General features: G+C 32.8%; 1 protein-coding gene across 2 annotated transcripts; it reads left to right on the forward strand.

Annotated features, from left to right (window-relative positions):
- LOC105178541 (diacylglycerol kinase 5) lies at positions 199-10245 on the forward strand. Of its 2 annotated transcripts, none has more exons than XM_011102034.2 (13): positions 199-345; positions 1954-2218; positions 2502-2624; positions 2728-2856; positions 3409-3494; positions 4361-4484; positions 5108-5156; positions 5979-6061; positions 6309-6376; positions 7207-7281; positions 8918-9005; positions 9114-9230; positions 9696-10245. In XM_011102034.2, exons 2-13 carry the CDS (start codon positions 2024-2026, stop codon positions 10017-10019), a joined length of 1461 nt encoding a protein of 486 aa, XP_011100336.1. In that variant the 5' UTR covers positions 199-345; positions 1954-2023; the 3' UTR covers positions 10020-10245. The 2 variants fall into 2 exon arrangements, with proteins under 2 accessions (XP_011100336.1, XP_011100335.1); XM_011102033.2 differs by having other exon boundaries at positions 214-448.

The raw sequence follows: 13791 nt of genomic DNA on the forward strand, positions 1-13791 counted from the left end.
CCACAACTAGCGATCGTGGATAGAATCCATGAGGTCGAGTCGTGGATGTCTTTATTTTAAATATTACGTTCATTACTCGACCGTTATTTTTTTTAAAAAAAATTATGTGTCCACAACTCGATATAAATGTGTTAATACATTTAAAAAGAATATTATTTTTATAATTTTCTTTTTTTTTATAGTAAAAAAATAATTAAGCCCTTCATTCACGTGCGTTCTTAATCACGCGTTCATTTCTTTCTCGCTCGCTCGCCCCACTTCCGTATTCCATACCTTTACGAGATCCGAATTTCGCTGCAGAATCACCTGTGATCCCTCCAGCAATCCCTTTCTTATCTCTTCCAGGTTCCGAAATAATTCTTGGTTTTTTATTCTTCTTGTATATTTAGCTGGATTCTCCTTTTCTGTTGGCATCTGTTATTGAAATTGAACCGCATAATCCGAAAAGGTAGGTTGCAATTACTGTGATGACTGAGATTGATTAATCTGATACATGTGAGAATGAGAATTTTTGTTTGTTAATGCAGACGTACATGCTGTCTGAATGTGTTATGAGTGAGCGATTGATCTAGTGTATGCGAGAATGAGAAGTTGTGTTTGTTATATTAACCATATATGCTGCCTGAATGTGTACTTGTGAGGTGGAGAGGGTTTTAAGGCGTGAGCCGTTTCATGGGTTGTTTGAAAGAGATCCTTATCCGCCTGTGATTCTTTTCACTTTGATCTTGCTGAAATTTGAGGTTCAGACAAGATTATCACTCCAATTTTAAGAGACAAGTGTTATTTTAGGATCACTTTGTCATACTCAGTTGTGTTTGATTCCAATGTTCTCTCTCCCCAAAACAAGTTTCTAAAATCGCGTTTTCACCTTGTCATCCATCATCTTTTTCTTTCGTATATGAGCCCCACAAAAGAAAAGTCAACAAAGGTTGGCTTCTGGTCTCTCTCTCTCTCCTCTTTTTACTTTTATAAGCTTCAAGTATTACTAAGTCTTTTTTTCATTGAATTGTTTAATTTTTAAATTTGTATGAAGTGTCGCCATTACCTTAATTTTTAATTTATTAAAATATCAGCTCTTGCCCATTTTGATGAAGGAAAAGTCACATCTTTAGTGCACTTACATACAATATAAAAAGTATCAAAGTTCCTAATATGTCATAACATGGACACATAAAGCTACTATCTTTCATGTTAACCGGAAATTACATTCAATACTATGGTACAAAATATAAACTACGAGGGGACCTCACAACATGCATGCAGACCCCATGGAATATTGATTATTTATCTTAGTTTAAGGTAGAGTTTAGTCAGTTTCTAAAATAATTATTTGATTAATTAAAATTACATTGTTCTTTAATTAGTAAAAACTACATAATTATTACTTATCCAATATAAATATATATATATATATATGTATCATCTTGTTCATTCTCCTATATATAAAAATCTATCTACGATAATTATCTTTATATAATATGTACTTTACATACTGAAAACCCGGGATCCAAATACCATTTGACATCTGTAGTACTTTTTGTACCTCCAGAAATAAATTCTAAAACAATTTTACTCTTTCCTTCCTATTTTAAACCATTCTTTAAAAGTGCCAAGCATACATAATATTTCCTAATACATTTCTCAAGAACACCATCTCCATACCACCTAGTCGGAACCATTCAACAAGAAATCCAGATAAAGCCAAAGAATTTTTATTGAGTTTGCTGGTGCATTTTAAGGACATTATATTTTTGTATACTGCGAATATTGTTAATGGTTAATGTAGTTTGACAGATTGCTGATAGTAGATCAATAGGGGTATATTTATCTTGCTTTCAAAGTCAGTTGTGTCTTGCTTTGGTTTCAATTCAGACTAGTAGTAAAAGGTTTGGTTCTATGCGGCAACATTGTAAGAGAATATGGGCTTATAATTTTTTTTCTCTTCTTCTTTAGACAAGCCATTCTTTCTTAGACTCAGATCCCCAGCTACGAGATTCGTATTGCAGTTGGCTTGCAGTTAGGAATGGAGAATTTGGATCTTGACTCTGAAGAATTTATCAAGAAGTTTTATATCCCTAGATATATACTTGAGCCAGAGTCAAAGGCCGAGTTGTTCAAGCCTGAATGTCCTGTTTTGGTATTTATCAACTCTAGAAGTGGTGGTCAGCTTGGTGGAGAGCTCCTCATCACGTATCGATCCATACTAAATGAGAAGCAGGTGAGATCATCTATGTTTCTTCAGATTGTTTTCATCACATATAGTTCATGGCTGTGCAGGGGATGGCCTTTTCAAAATAACGGAGCACATTTTGTACACACACACAAAAACACATTCATATATTTCTGAATTGAAATACATAATAATCCAGAAGAGCCACTACATCAAGTGGTGTGGTTGTAATTTACTGCTATTAATGTAGTAGGACCTTTAGCTTAGTTTTCTGCTGGTCTCCTTCAATATAGATAAATTCCTTTTCATAGACGATCTCATACATTTTCAGGTAATTGATTTGACAGAAGAAGCTCCTGATAGCGTGTTACGTAGGCTTTTTATCAATCTCGAAAAGCTCAAGAATAGTGGTGACGGAACTGCTCCTGAACTTGAGAAGAAGTTGAGAATAATTGTGAGTTGTGAAACAGAAGACTATCTGGAAGTGTGTCTTTCCTTTGATGGTTCTTACTTAGATCTGATGCATATGAAACATCTGATAGCCTGTGACTTTATAGGTTGCAGGTGGAGATGGTACAGCTGGATGGCTTCTTGGGGTGGTTTCTGATCTAAAATTATCTCAGCCCCCACCAATTGCTACTGTGCCTTTGGGAACTGGAAACAATCTGCCATTTGCGTTTGGTTGGGTATGAAAAAGTTTTATGACTCGTGAAGGCAGCACTTGACATACTAAATATATGTTTATTATACATAATTCTTCCGATATGCTGTCTGAGAATTTTTTAGTAGGGCTATTGCAATAGAAATGCATGCATCTAAAGTATTGATGATTGATCTCCTTTAAACAAAATCATAAAGTTGCCTGAAATCTTTAACTGAGCATCATGAGATTGGAACTTCCAGATGACTTGTATGATAAACTCCCTGGGCTGCAGTTCTCTTTTTAAGGACAAATTCTACACTGCTAGCCTAGTCAAGATACTCTGGCACCAACAAATGGCAGCAAAATATAGAAGCCATTGTTTCGCCGATTTCCACTTTAATATATTGTACCTTATCTGTTTCTCTTTGTACTGACTTCATACACAGCAATGACTTTGCTTTTCTTCTTTAATATTATATCAGTGTATGCGGAGCTCATATTAGCTATCTCAGTCCCTTGGTTGAAAATATCTATGCAATCTTTTGGGCCTTGACGTTTCTTGTACATCAAATGAATCTAAGCCTTTGAATTTCAGGGTAAGAAAAATCCTGGAACTAATCGTAATTCTGTGCTATCATTCTTGGATCAAGTGTGGAGAGCAAAAGAAATGAAGATAGACAGGTAATTTCCATTCAAGTTGAGTGACTATGAATTTTCTTGGATCAAATGAAAACAATTGTTTCTTATTATAACAAGATCACATTCCATATAAAAATGCAACACAAGCTGGTCTTTCCTATTGCCACTAGAAACATTCACAGGCTTTCTGAACATATCCATTGGAAACATATAAGAAACAAGGCATCTTTAAGGTAAAATACTTGCACAATGAACATTTAGAGAAAATCTTGCTACCTTGTTTTAGAACAGTAATTACTTTGAAGTAATCCAACAGTTCCATAATCCTTATTTCCAAGCTTTACGGCTCAATCATGTGCTTCATGGATAACTCATTATTGTATCTTTTCTAGATGATGCACTAATGTACTTGTGAAAAGTAGAGAAGGGAAAAAGAGATATGTATATCTGAAATCGAAATAAACCATCTCAACATATTGAGATGGAACAAACACCCTACCAAAGATAACTATCCTACTAGATATATACAAATCATATCATATCTAATGATATATATATAACAGTACTTATTCATGACGTGCCCGTACAAGTCACTGATAATTATGGATCTCAAAAATTTTTTTCTGGAAAAACCTACTGATGAATAAAGCACTTCTCTTGCTTGCCTGCTAATGACCTTTTTAGTTTTGCTTAAGATATTACTTTTTAAGAATTATTTTACTCCTTTGAGTCAATTTTTATTCTGTTCACATAATGAGTCTGTCATCAAGGTCAAGTACTTTTCTATCACATGTTTCTCACAACCTAATGGGCACTGATAGTGACCTGTGCTGAAGTCATTAGTTGCCTAGAATTTACAATATTTTTCTATTCTCCTGATTGTACAAAATAAATTGAATTATCTTCAGTTGGCATATTCTTATGCGAATGAGAGCACCAAGGCAAGGCTCTTGTGATCCAATTGCTCCCCTAGAGTTGCCACATTCATTGCATGCATTTCATCGGGTTTCTTCCACAGATGATCTCAATGTGGTAGGAAGCTTTTCTAACCTCTACATTAATATTTTTCTCTCTTGAGCATTCTATGATTGTGGTGATGAGATTTTCACTTCACCTATGGCTATACCAAAATTGACGCACGTCAATCTACATATTATTCTAGATTTATCTTTGTTGTCTGCTTTCCCTATGTTCCTGGATTTGATACTTCTGATAACTGTTGATTTCAAACGTGTTGCTTCTTTGGTACCAGGAAACGACGATCTCATTTTGAAGTGAAAAAAAAAATCTTCTTAGTGTTATCAGTGATATTCTACCTAACTCCAGACCCCTCCTGAAGTACATGAACAGTATAATGTTTGGTCGAAACAAGCAGCTTTGTGATGTTGTCCAGCTATCAACCTAAACTAGATTGTAGTAGCATGTCTCTGGAATTTTTAACAATATATGAAGGCAAAGTACCTAAATTTAGGGGCAGCGATAAATTTATGGAAATTACTGGGATATTGTTATAACTCATGTAAAGTACAGTCATCCTTATATGTTTCTGTAGTAGGTAACCATCTAGGTAACTAGTACAACAAACAATGTTGTTTCTTCTATTGTTTTAAAAGTAAAAGTGCTATGTGGAACTTCTGAACGTGTAAATGTTTCAGGAAGGTTACGACACATTCCGTGGAGGCTTTTGGAACTACTTCAGCATGGGTAAGTGAACGGTCTGTAAACTTCTTAACAAACTAACACAGTTATGCTTAAATTGATCATTATTTGTACTCTTGTCTTTCATTTGATCATGTGAAATCTTATTAATTCCAGTTCCACTTCGAGCTTGTGAATAAACCTTTGTGCATATATCTTGAGCTATGCCATTTAGCGCGCTTAGGCTGCTCAGGTGTGTAATGAAATAAGGACTACCACTAGCTGAACTAATGAAACTATATTCAATGGTGCAAGATACTATTTACTGTAAAGAATGACATTGATAATTATGAATATTGCTAATTGATCCATGATTCTTTCTTGCAAAGCTTTACTAAATCTTTTGTTAATCCAATGTCCTCTGTGAACTAATGAAACCATATACAATGGTGCAAGATACTATTTACTGTAAAGAAATGACATCAATTATTATGAATATTGCTAATTGATCCATGATTCTTTCTTGCAAAGCTTTTCTCGTAGGACCTGAAGAGATTTGTAGGTTTTGAAATGGCACCTTATAATGGAATTATTTGTCGGTTGTTGTGCCATTCTTAGAAGAATTGCTGAACATATTATTCTTATTGCTTATTTATTACACAGAAAATTAGAATATATATCATAGTGGACCTTAAATTCCAACAACGGAAACTGATCCATTATGTTTCATCGTATTTGAAGCTCATATATACGTGTGTTTGTATATATATAGTTGTATTTCAGTTTCCATTTTTTAAGAAACACGAACAATTGAATTTTCCTTGCTACTGCTGTTATGAAATCATAGTCTGTAAGATTGAACACCTTACTAATTTTTCCGGTCTTCAGGAATGGATGCACAGGTTTCTTACGCATTCCACTCTGAGCGAAAGCTGCATCCAGAAAAATTCAAAAACCAGCTAGTTAATCAGGTATAGTAATAGTATGTTAACATGTACTAGTTTAATTTGGAATTTTTAGTAAAGGATTGCTCACAATTTACCCCTTGCATAGAATTTCCAAATTATTTTTTTATGTCTTGAACATACTAAGGATGCTTTTAGTTGGCTTGAGTTGCTATTATATCATAAATCATTTGTCTAGTGTCTTGTTGAGACTTTCCTGCAACTAGTGTGAATTTTGTTGATTGTAAAGAGATGCTTCTTTGCTGCACCTTAGAGTACATACGCAAAGCTTGGATGCTCACAAGGATGGTTTTTTGCTTCTCTATTTCACCCTTCTTCAAGGTGAGCTTATATGATCTGTGATACAATACAGTTTTGCTTACCTTCCAATGCATAAAAGGAGGAGTTGAACTGTGTAGTTCAATCCATTATTTTTGAAGTGAAACATGTTTACCTACATCTTTGAAGCAAACCCAATATTCACAAATTACTGCTGTCAGCTTAAAGCTTAATAATATGATAACTTCAAGTACTAAAACATACCACCAAACATTGACCTTCTTACAGTGTTTTGTTAATTATAAAGTTTCTAATTTATTTAAGTTCTTCAACAACTTCAGCTTGTTTGACCTTCTAGGTGTGGCTTTCAAAAGTTTGTGGCTGAAATGATGTTTTACCATATGCTTGTTCAGTATTTGTTTTGGAACAAACGTGTTGCAATATCTTACTACTTTTGATGGCTAACCTTTTTCTCCATGTTCATGAATCTACACGATACTGTGAACTTGGTAAATTCAAATATTTCCCTTTTGTTTTCTACTGTTTGCTTTTATATTTCAAACTAGTTTTTCACACTTCAGTTAGAATTTTTGCATAAGTGACGTATCCAATGAGAATATGCAAGAGTATCAGCCTTTTATTATTATATAAGATAATTCCACTATGTTAAAGCCAATCTTGTTAACACCACATGCTTTTCTTAAGCTACAGATATTGTATTTTATTGCTGCAAATATATAGGTGAAAAGCAGTTCCGTTTTTACCTTACCTACAAGGTCAAAAATACTCCATTAGTATTTCTAATATGCATTATGAACTCCCCGAAATACGAAGTCTTTACCTGTCTCTTTCTCCATAACATTTTCTTTTGATCGTAAATAATTGTGGTGCAGGAATATAGCTCAACTCTGCAAGGTTAAGATCATGAAAAGACATGGTGATTGGCAAGACCTCAATATTCCTCACAGGTATAACACTTGTTTGCTATGCAGAAACTAATTTATTTCTGATGGTGTGCTTCCTATTTCCACTTAGAATTAATGAATACAAGTAGTAGTCGAAAAAAGGGCCATGAATCTTCACGTAGAAAAAGGAGGCCAAGAAATTTTGACGTTTTCTGGTCAGAATATTGGTAGAGTTGAATTGGTGGTCAAATAGGATATTTCTATTATCTTAAGAAACTGGTCGGTTTGGATTTGAACTGAAAAGTTCTGGTATTAGTACCTGTATATCTACAATGCATAAGAATCTTCTTTAATTTCTATAATCATAGAAAGCCGTTCTGCACAGAAAGAACAAAAGAAAGAGACATTCTCACAGGTAATTAGTTTTGGTTAACCTATTGCAGGAAATTGTTTTAATGAAGACTCTACTAAAACCAGTTTCTGATTCTCCATAATAAGTTGACATGGCCTATTAATGTCATTCTATGTTCATATCTTGATATTGCTAGCGGTGGCATCTCTCTGGATTTTCCCCTGAATATCTGTCCATATTTTCATTTACCTAGATATACCTGGAGATTTGTACTCTTTTTTCAACTTGTCTCATAGTGCAGAATGTTTGAGATTGTCGTCTACAGAGAGATGAATGTCTCTGTGAGGATAGTCATGATTTCCTGAAAAAGATATGCTTCCATGCAAAATGTTGCAGTAGTTTTTCAATTATTCATGCTATATGCTACAGGAATTTGTTTCTTGAAGCATTAACTATTTTAGAAGAAATTTTTATATTCAGAAATTTCAGTTCTAACCAGTAGAAAATTGATGTGGGCATATCTGTTACTTTCATCTCTATGACTTAACATTATAATAACGATAACTAAAAACTCTCTCAAAATTAATTTAAAAAAGCCAATACACGTAGTTATCTTTTGTCCCTTGGGTAATCCTTATTTTTCGTGTTTCATATCTTTCTCCGTAAACAATTTGGTAAAGATAGAATCAAGAGTCTTCTAGTTAACTTGTACTAGCAAACTTGAGTGTTTTATGTGTCATAAGGTTCAGAAATACGAACTTGTTCTTTTGACTCCTGAAACCAAAATAGACTGAGAGCATAATTTATCTTACATAAGTTGGACTGTTACTTGAATGATTGTAACTTGTAATTCCCATTTGCAAAAAAATACAATCTCAGAATATGTTGCAACTGGACTGGCCATTATCATATTCTCTGACCTTACAAGTTGGGTTTCAAATATGAGATAAATTTACTCACTCTTCTACTGCTGGTAGGCTTTACAGTAATCTGGTAACATAGAGTCTATCATGTTTCCCTTAAGTTTACTTTTACAGAGGTATTTAGCATGTTTGCATTTCGTTTACTTTTGCAGAGGTGTTCAACAGAATTTCATTTATTTCAATATTACTCCACTATACCTTTTTATATATCTTTTTAAAAATAGTAATTAGCATGTTTGCATTTTGTACTATTACTAATAAGACTAGGAAGAATGTATCATGTTTCCCTTAAGTTATTTTCTTTTATCTTACTTTTCCAATTAATGAAACATGTATAACTTATACAGCCACTCTAAATGGATTATAAATGTGATTCCTGAAGAATATGGTGAAGTTGCACTGATATTTCTTTTCCAACATACAGCATCAGGTCAATTGTATGCCTTAACTTGCCAAGCTTTTCCGGTGGGCTAAATCCTTGGGGAACACCAAATAGTAATAAACGTCGTGATGTCAGTAGTCTCCAGAAACATCTTTTTCTTATATTTTGTGGCAATTCTGTTACAGATGTTAGGAACTAAACATCAACTTCTTAAATTTTGTACTTGTTAATATGTCAGAGAGACTTGACTCCACCGTTCGTAGATGATGGCCTACTTGAGATTGTTGGTTTTAGAGATGCTTGGCATGGACTCGTTTTACTCGCTCCTAATGGACATGGGAGGCGTCTTGCACAGGTTTTTTCACTTTTCCTTGTCCATAATTCTGATGTCCAGTGGAGTTTAGTTACAATATTCTTCTAATGTTTTGTGCCAACAGATGCATCCTTGTGTTATTTTCAGAATGCTTATGTTGAGGTCTTGCACATGCAAATATAATCAAAGCCGTATTAAGCATTCCATAAAGTTTAATTGCTTTTATTCATTATAGATGAAATTCTTGGCAGTGGAAAATGCAAAATTGCCTTGGGAAAATAGGTCTGTTTGAGCCATGTGAGAGTGTAGGAACTTCAGAGCATTCTTTGAACTTGAATCACATAAATAGGACGAGGAACCTGTACTCAATATCCACCAGAAAGGCTAGCTCAGTATTATTGAATAAAACAGGAGGGAATTGTTTATTACTTACAATTAGTAAAAGCACAGACTTATTATGGTATCTTTTTATACTTATCCCAACTGTTGTGGTCTTGTTGCATGTAGGCACACCGTATCCGATTCGAGTTCCATAAAGGTGCAGCTGACCATACATACATGAGGATTGATGGGGAACCATGGAAGCAACCTCTGCCAGTTGATGATGAAACTGTTGTAGTAGAAATTTCTCATCTTGGCCAAGTTAAGATGCTGGCTGTCCATGATTGTAGATCCAAAAGTGTCCTTGACCCCACATCTCCAATCGCTCAAGACGTCGACGAGAGGGATAGTGACAATGAAGACGAATCTGTTGGGGAAGAGTGGAGAAAATTTGGAGCAGCAGACACCTTCAAGATTCCAGATGAGGTCGACATTTCCCATCTCAGTTAACCCGCTGCCATTACCTCAATTGTTACTATTTACTTGCCATAAATTATTTGGCTGCCAAAGTTGAAGCATAAATCAACCCCCACACTGATCGTTTTCTTAAACTCCGGTGGACGTTTTATTCGCAAGTCGCAAATATATTGAAGTCATACATTTGATAGGGAAAAACAGACAGATCAATTGTAAGGATTGTCATAAGAAATTGTATGATGATTGGTGCATTGCTTTAGAGAATAGGAAGTATATGCGTTATTGCTGATTTTTGTACAACACCTACTTAAAAGTCTGTAGAATAGCTAAGTTTAAGAACCTAGACATGCTTTTAGCCAGTTATATTGATAATGGCGCAGGGTTAACGTCTGCAGTTGATCACCCTACAACCTGATTTTTAATATTTGTAAAAATGACCATATGTCCACATGTTCACCAATGACTTTAGTGTCGAGGTCTTCTTATCTCTTTACCCACATTGACATTAATATGCAATCATGATATTGTGCAACTAACTTGATTGATTTTTTATGACGGTTAATCGAATCGAATCAAGTACTGAATTATAATATATATAAAATATAATATTAAATATCTTAACATTTATATTTATAAAAACTTTTCTGGTTAATACATATTTAATTGGTTATAATTATTAATTAACAAATAATTTATAATCAATAAATTAATATTATAATAACTTAATCTAAAATTAAAAAATAAAAAGAATTGTGGACTTATACGCGACTCAAAGTACTTTGAACAATTTTAAAAAATAAAAAATAAAAAAGATGCAAGTTGTGGATGCAGTGCACGAGTTACTATATTTTTATTATAATTAAATATTAGAAGTATTTGTGTTATCTTTTAGTTTCTTTTATTTATTTTAATATATCAGCCCAACTTTCCTTGTACTAGTAAATCATAAGCGTGTTGTGCATATTGCTAATGGATTTCATTAATATTCTACATCTTTATCTTCACTAGGAAAATTCAACAAATCAAGAAATATTTTAAATCTTGTGGCAAGAACTTGTAATAACAAAAATATTATTGGTGTTAAATGCAAATTCTTCCACCGTTACTTCTTGCAATATGATTAACGTAGAATTGATTAAAATGTGATTGAAACTTTGATAACTAGATGATTGATTGGTCAGTGTTTTGTTTAGGGATGATTACATTCTCCATTCTTAAAATTTGTTGTCAGTTATACATAGACCTCTTATAGTTTAAAAAATTATATTTAGCACTCTTGATGTTTGCTTTCATTTAACAAATAAGTTCCTCCATTAGTCAAAATTTATCGAATTTACTGATATTAACAAAAAACTGAGAATAAAAATTTATATTTACCCTCATACGTCTTCACGCATTAATGCATGTGAGGAGGTATATTTTCACTGTTACAAGGGTAGTTTAGATGGAAAGAAAATTATTTGACATGTAATAAGTCAATCGAGTATAAATATCAATTTTTATTCAAAGTTTTTTTATTAATATTAACAAATTTGATTAATTTTAACTTATAAAGGGACTTATTAATTTGTTAGACAAAAGCAAACCTCGAAGGTGTTAGATATAATTTTCCAAACAATTAGGGACCTATGTGTAATTACACCAAACTCCAACAGAGGGGAGCGTAATTATCTCTTTTATTTACTCCATATCATTAAACTATGGATTGTTAATTAATTGCAATCGATGTCCTGTTTACATTCAATCTTTCAACATGTGTCCAAGAAGTAGAAAAAACAAACATGTCACTATCAAAGCCTGTATATTGGACAAAATTTGTTGACAAGAGACCATTGTTTCTCTAGTTAATTTCACAGATGTCACAAATTCGTGATTAAACTCCTAAACCTAACAACAGAATAGATAATGTTTAATGAACTAGGAAAAATATGAAAGAGTAAAGCAAAAGTTCATGAATGATGTCAAGTTAAATTTTTTTTTTCGATAAATATAATTTTCATAAATAGAAAAAGATATAGTACAACAATTATAAATCAAGTAGTGTTTCCCTCGACAGGCCAAGGAATACGCCACAATCTATAAAGTGCATGTGTACTAACAGAGCTAGTTAAGGTAATGCCAAGTATACGTTGTCTAATATCCTCCACAATTAAGCTAGCTACAATATTTGGGTTCCGCTCAATATGCTCGAATCGCCTAAGATTTCTCTCTCTCCATATATGGTAGATACACGCACCCAGTAATGCGCAATAGGCCACATTGACAATATGTTTACCCCTCCACTTTCTTGCAGCCCACTCAACATCTGTCATCCAATCTCTATTAGGCCACGCAAAGCGTACAACTCATCTAATAACGTGAAGGTATTGGCAACTGTATCGAATGTCAAGTTAAATTTACTAATTAAAGAATGTCAGGAGGAAAGTATAAGCGTTTCAACCATGGAAGAACTCAGGCACAGTGTGGAAGAAGAGAAAATGGAGCTTCTAAGTTAAAAACTTTATACCGAAGATGGTGAAAACTCAAAGGTTTAAGCTCATTTTTTCAAGAATAGTCTGACATTCCATCACTTCGTGCTGAGGGTTTCTTGGGGAATTAAATTCAAATGAAAGGCAAAAAGCTACAATGCTAAAAAGTTGAAGATAAAAATTAGTCATAATGACCATCATGACACATTTATCCACCCATTTAAATCTTAATTGAAATCACACAACAATCTCATTTTTTGCTGGGCCTAGACACAATATCACGAAATGAACCTAAATATGATAATGATGATCATGCAACTTTTACAGACAATTTAGAGGGACATTTCTATGAATTGGCAAACGATATGCCATTTAGGACAACCTACCCCACCTTATCCAAACAAATAATGTCAGTATCCAGAACCACCCGTTTGGTACTGATCTACTTGTTGGCTAGTAAATGGTGGATTAGATTGGATTGGATCATTCGTTCATCCAAATCTCAGTAAAACGGGACCATAGAATACATATGTTAATATCATCACAATTTTCTAATTTTTTATGTTATTTTTTTCAATATCTCACCAACTTTTAATTTTCTTCTCTCTTTCTTCCGAGTCTCCAGGAGTATTTACGAGCAGTTTTAGAAAGCGTTTTTTAATTCTGACGTTCAAAAAGTACTTTTGAAATATTTGAAATGTCAAATTCTACTTTTGAAATGGTTAAAAAAAGTGTTTTTAGGCCAAAAGCTAAAAACTTCTAGCTATTTTTATTTTTTTTAAATAAATCCATCTTTATTTTTTAATATTATTTTTATTTTTTTTAAAATTGTATATTTAAAGTTGATAATGGAGTTTTTCAAATAATTTGAATAACTTAATAATAATCAAATTTACACTTTCACATATTTATTTTGTATATTTTATTTGCTATATCGAATTATATTATTTCGTTTACATATTATTATTTGATTAATTAATATTCTTTTTCTTTTGCAATCATACAAGTTTAATTATTGTGTATGAATCAACAATTATATTACTTGGTGGGAGTATTATTAAATTAAACATATACTTTTTAATATTTTTAAAAAATATATATAAAAGATAGTAAGCGAAATAAATTTTATTATTTTTGTAAAAAAATAATTATTATTGCATACAACAAGTGCAATAATAAGCAAAAAAGATAGTATCATTTTAATACATTGGAAAAAAATTATCTTTAATCAATTAAGTTTATTTTAGAAGTGATTTTTTTTCAAATACTATCCAATTCAATTTTTATCTACTTTTTATTTTTTATACAAACAATACTTACTTGTGATTCTACTACAA

This window comes from Sesamum indicum, linkage group LG16 (assembly GCF_000512975.1).
Source record: "Sesamum indicum cultivar Zhongzhi No. 13 linkage group LG16, S_indicum_v1.0, whole genome shotgun sequence".
NCBI lineage: Eukaryota > Viridiplantae > Streptophyta > Magnoliopsida > Lamiales > Pedaliaceae > Sesamum > Sesamum indicum.

Excerpts from the sequence above, each read along its gene's own strand:
- LOC105178541 (XM_011102034.2), top strand. The coding sequence starts at position 2,024 with ATGGAGAATTTGGATCTTGACTCTGAAGAATTTATCAAGAAGTTTTAT. Across the intron at positions 2,857-3,408 it reads TGCCATTTGCGTTTGGTTGG|GGTAAGAAAAATCCTGGAAC; the intron begins GTATGAAAAAGT and ends TTTGAATTTCAG. Across the intron at positions 7,282-8,917 it reads GACCTCAATATTCCTCACAG|CATCAGGTCAATTGTATGCC; the intron begins GTATAACACTTG and ends TCCAACATACAG.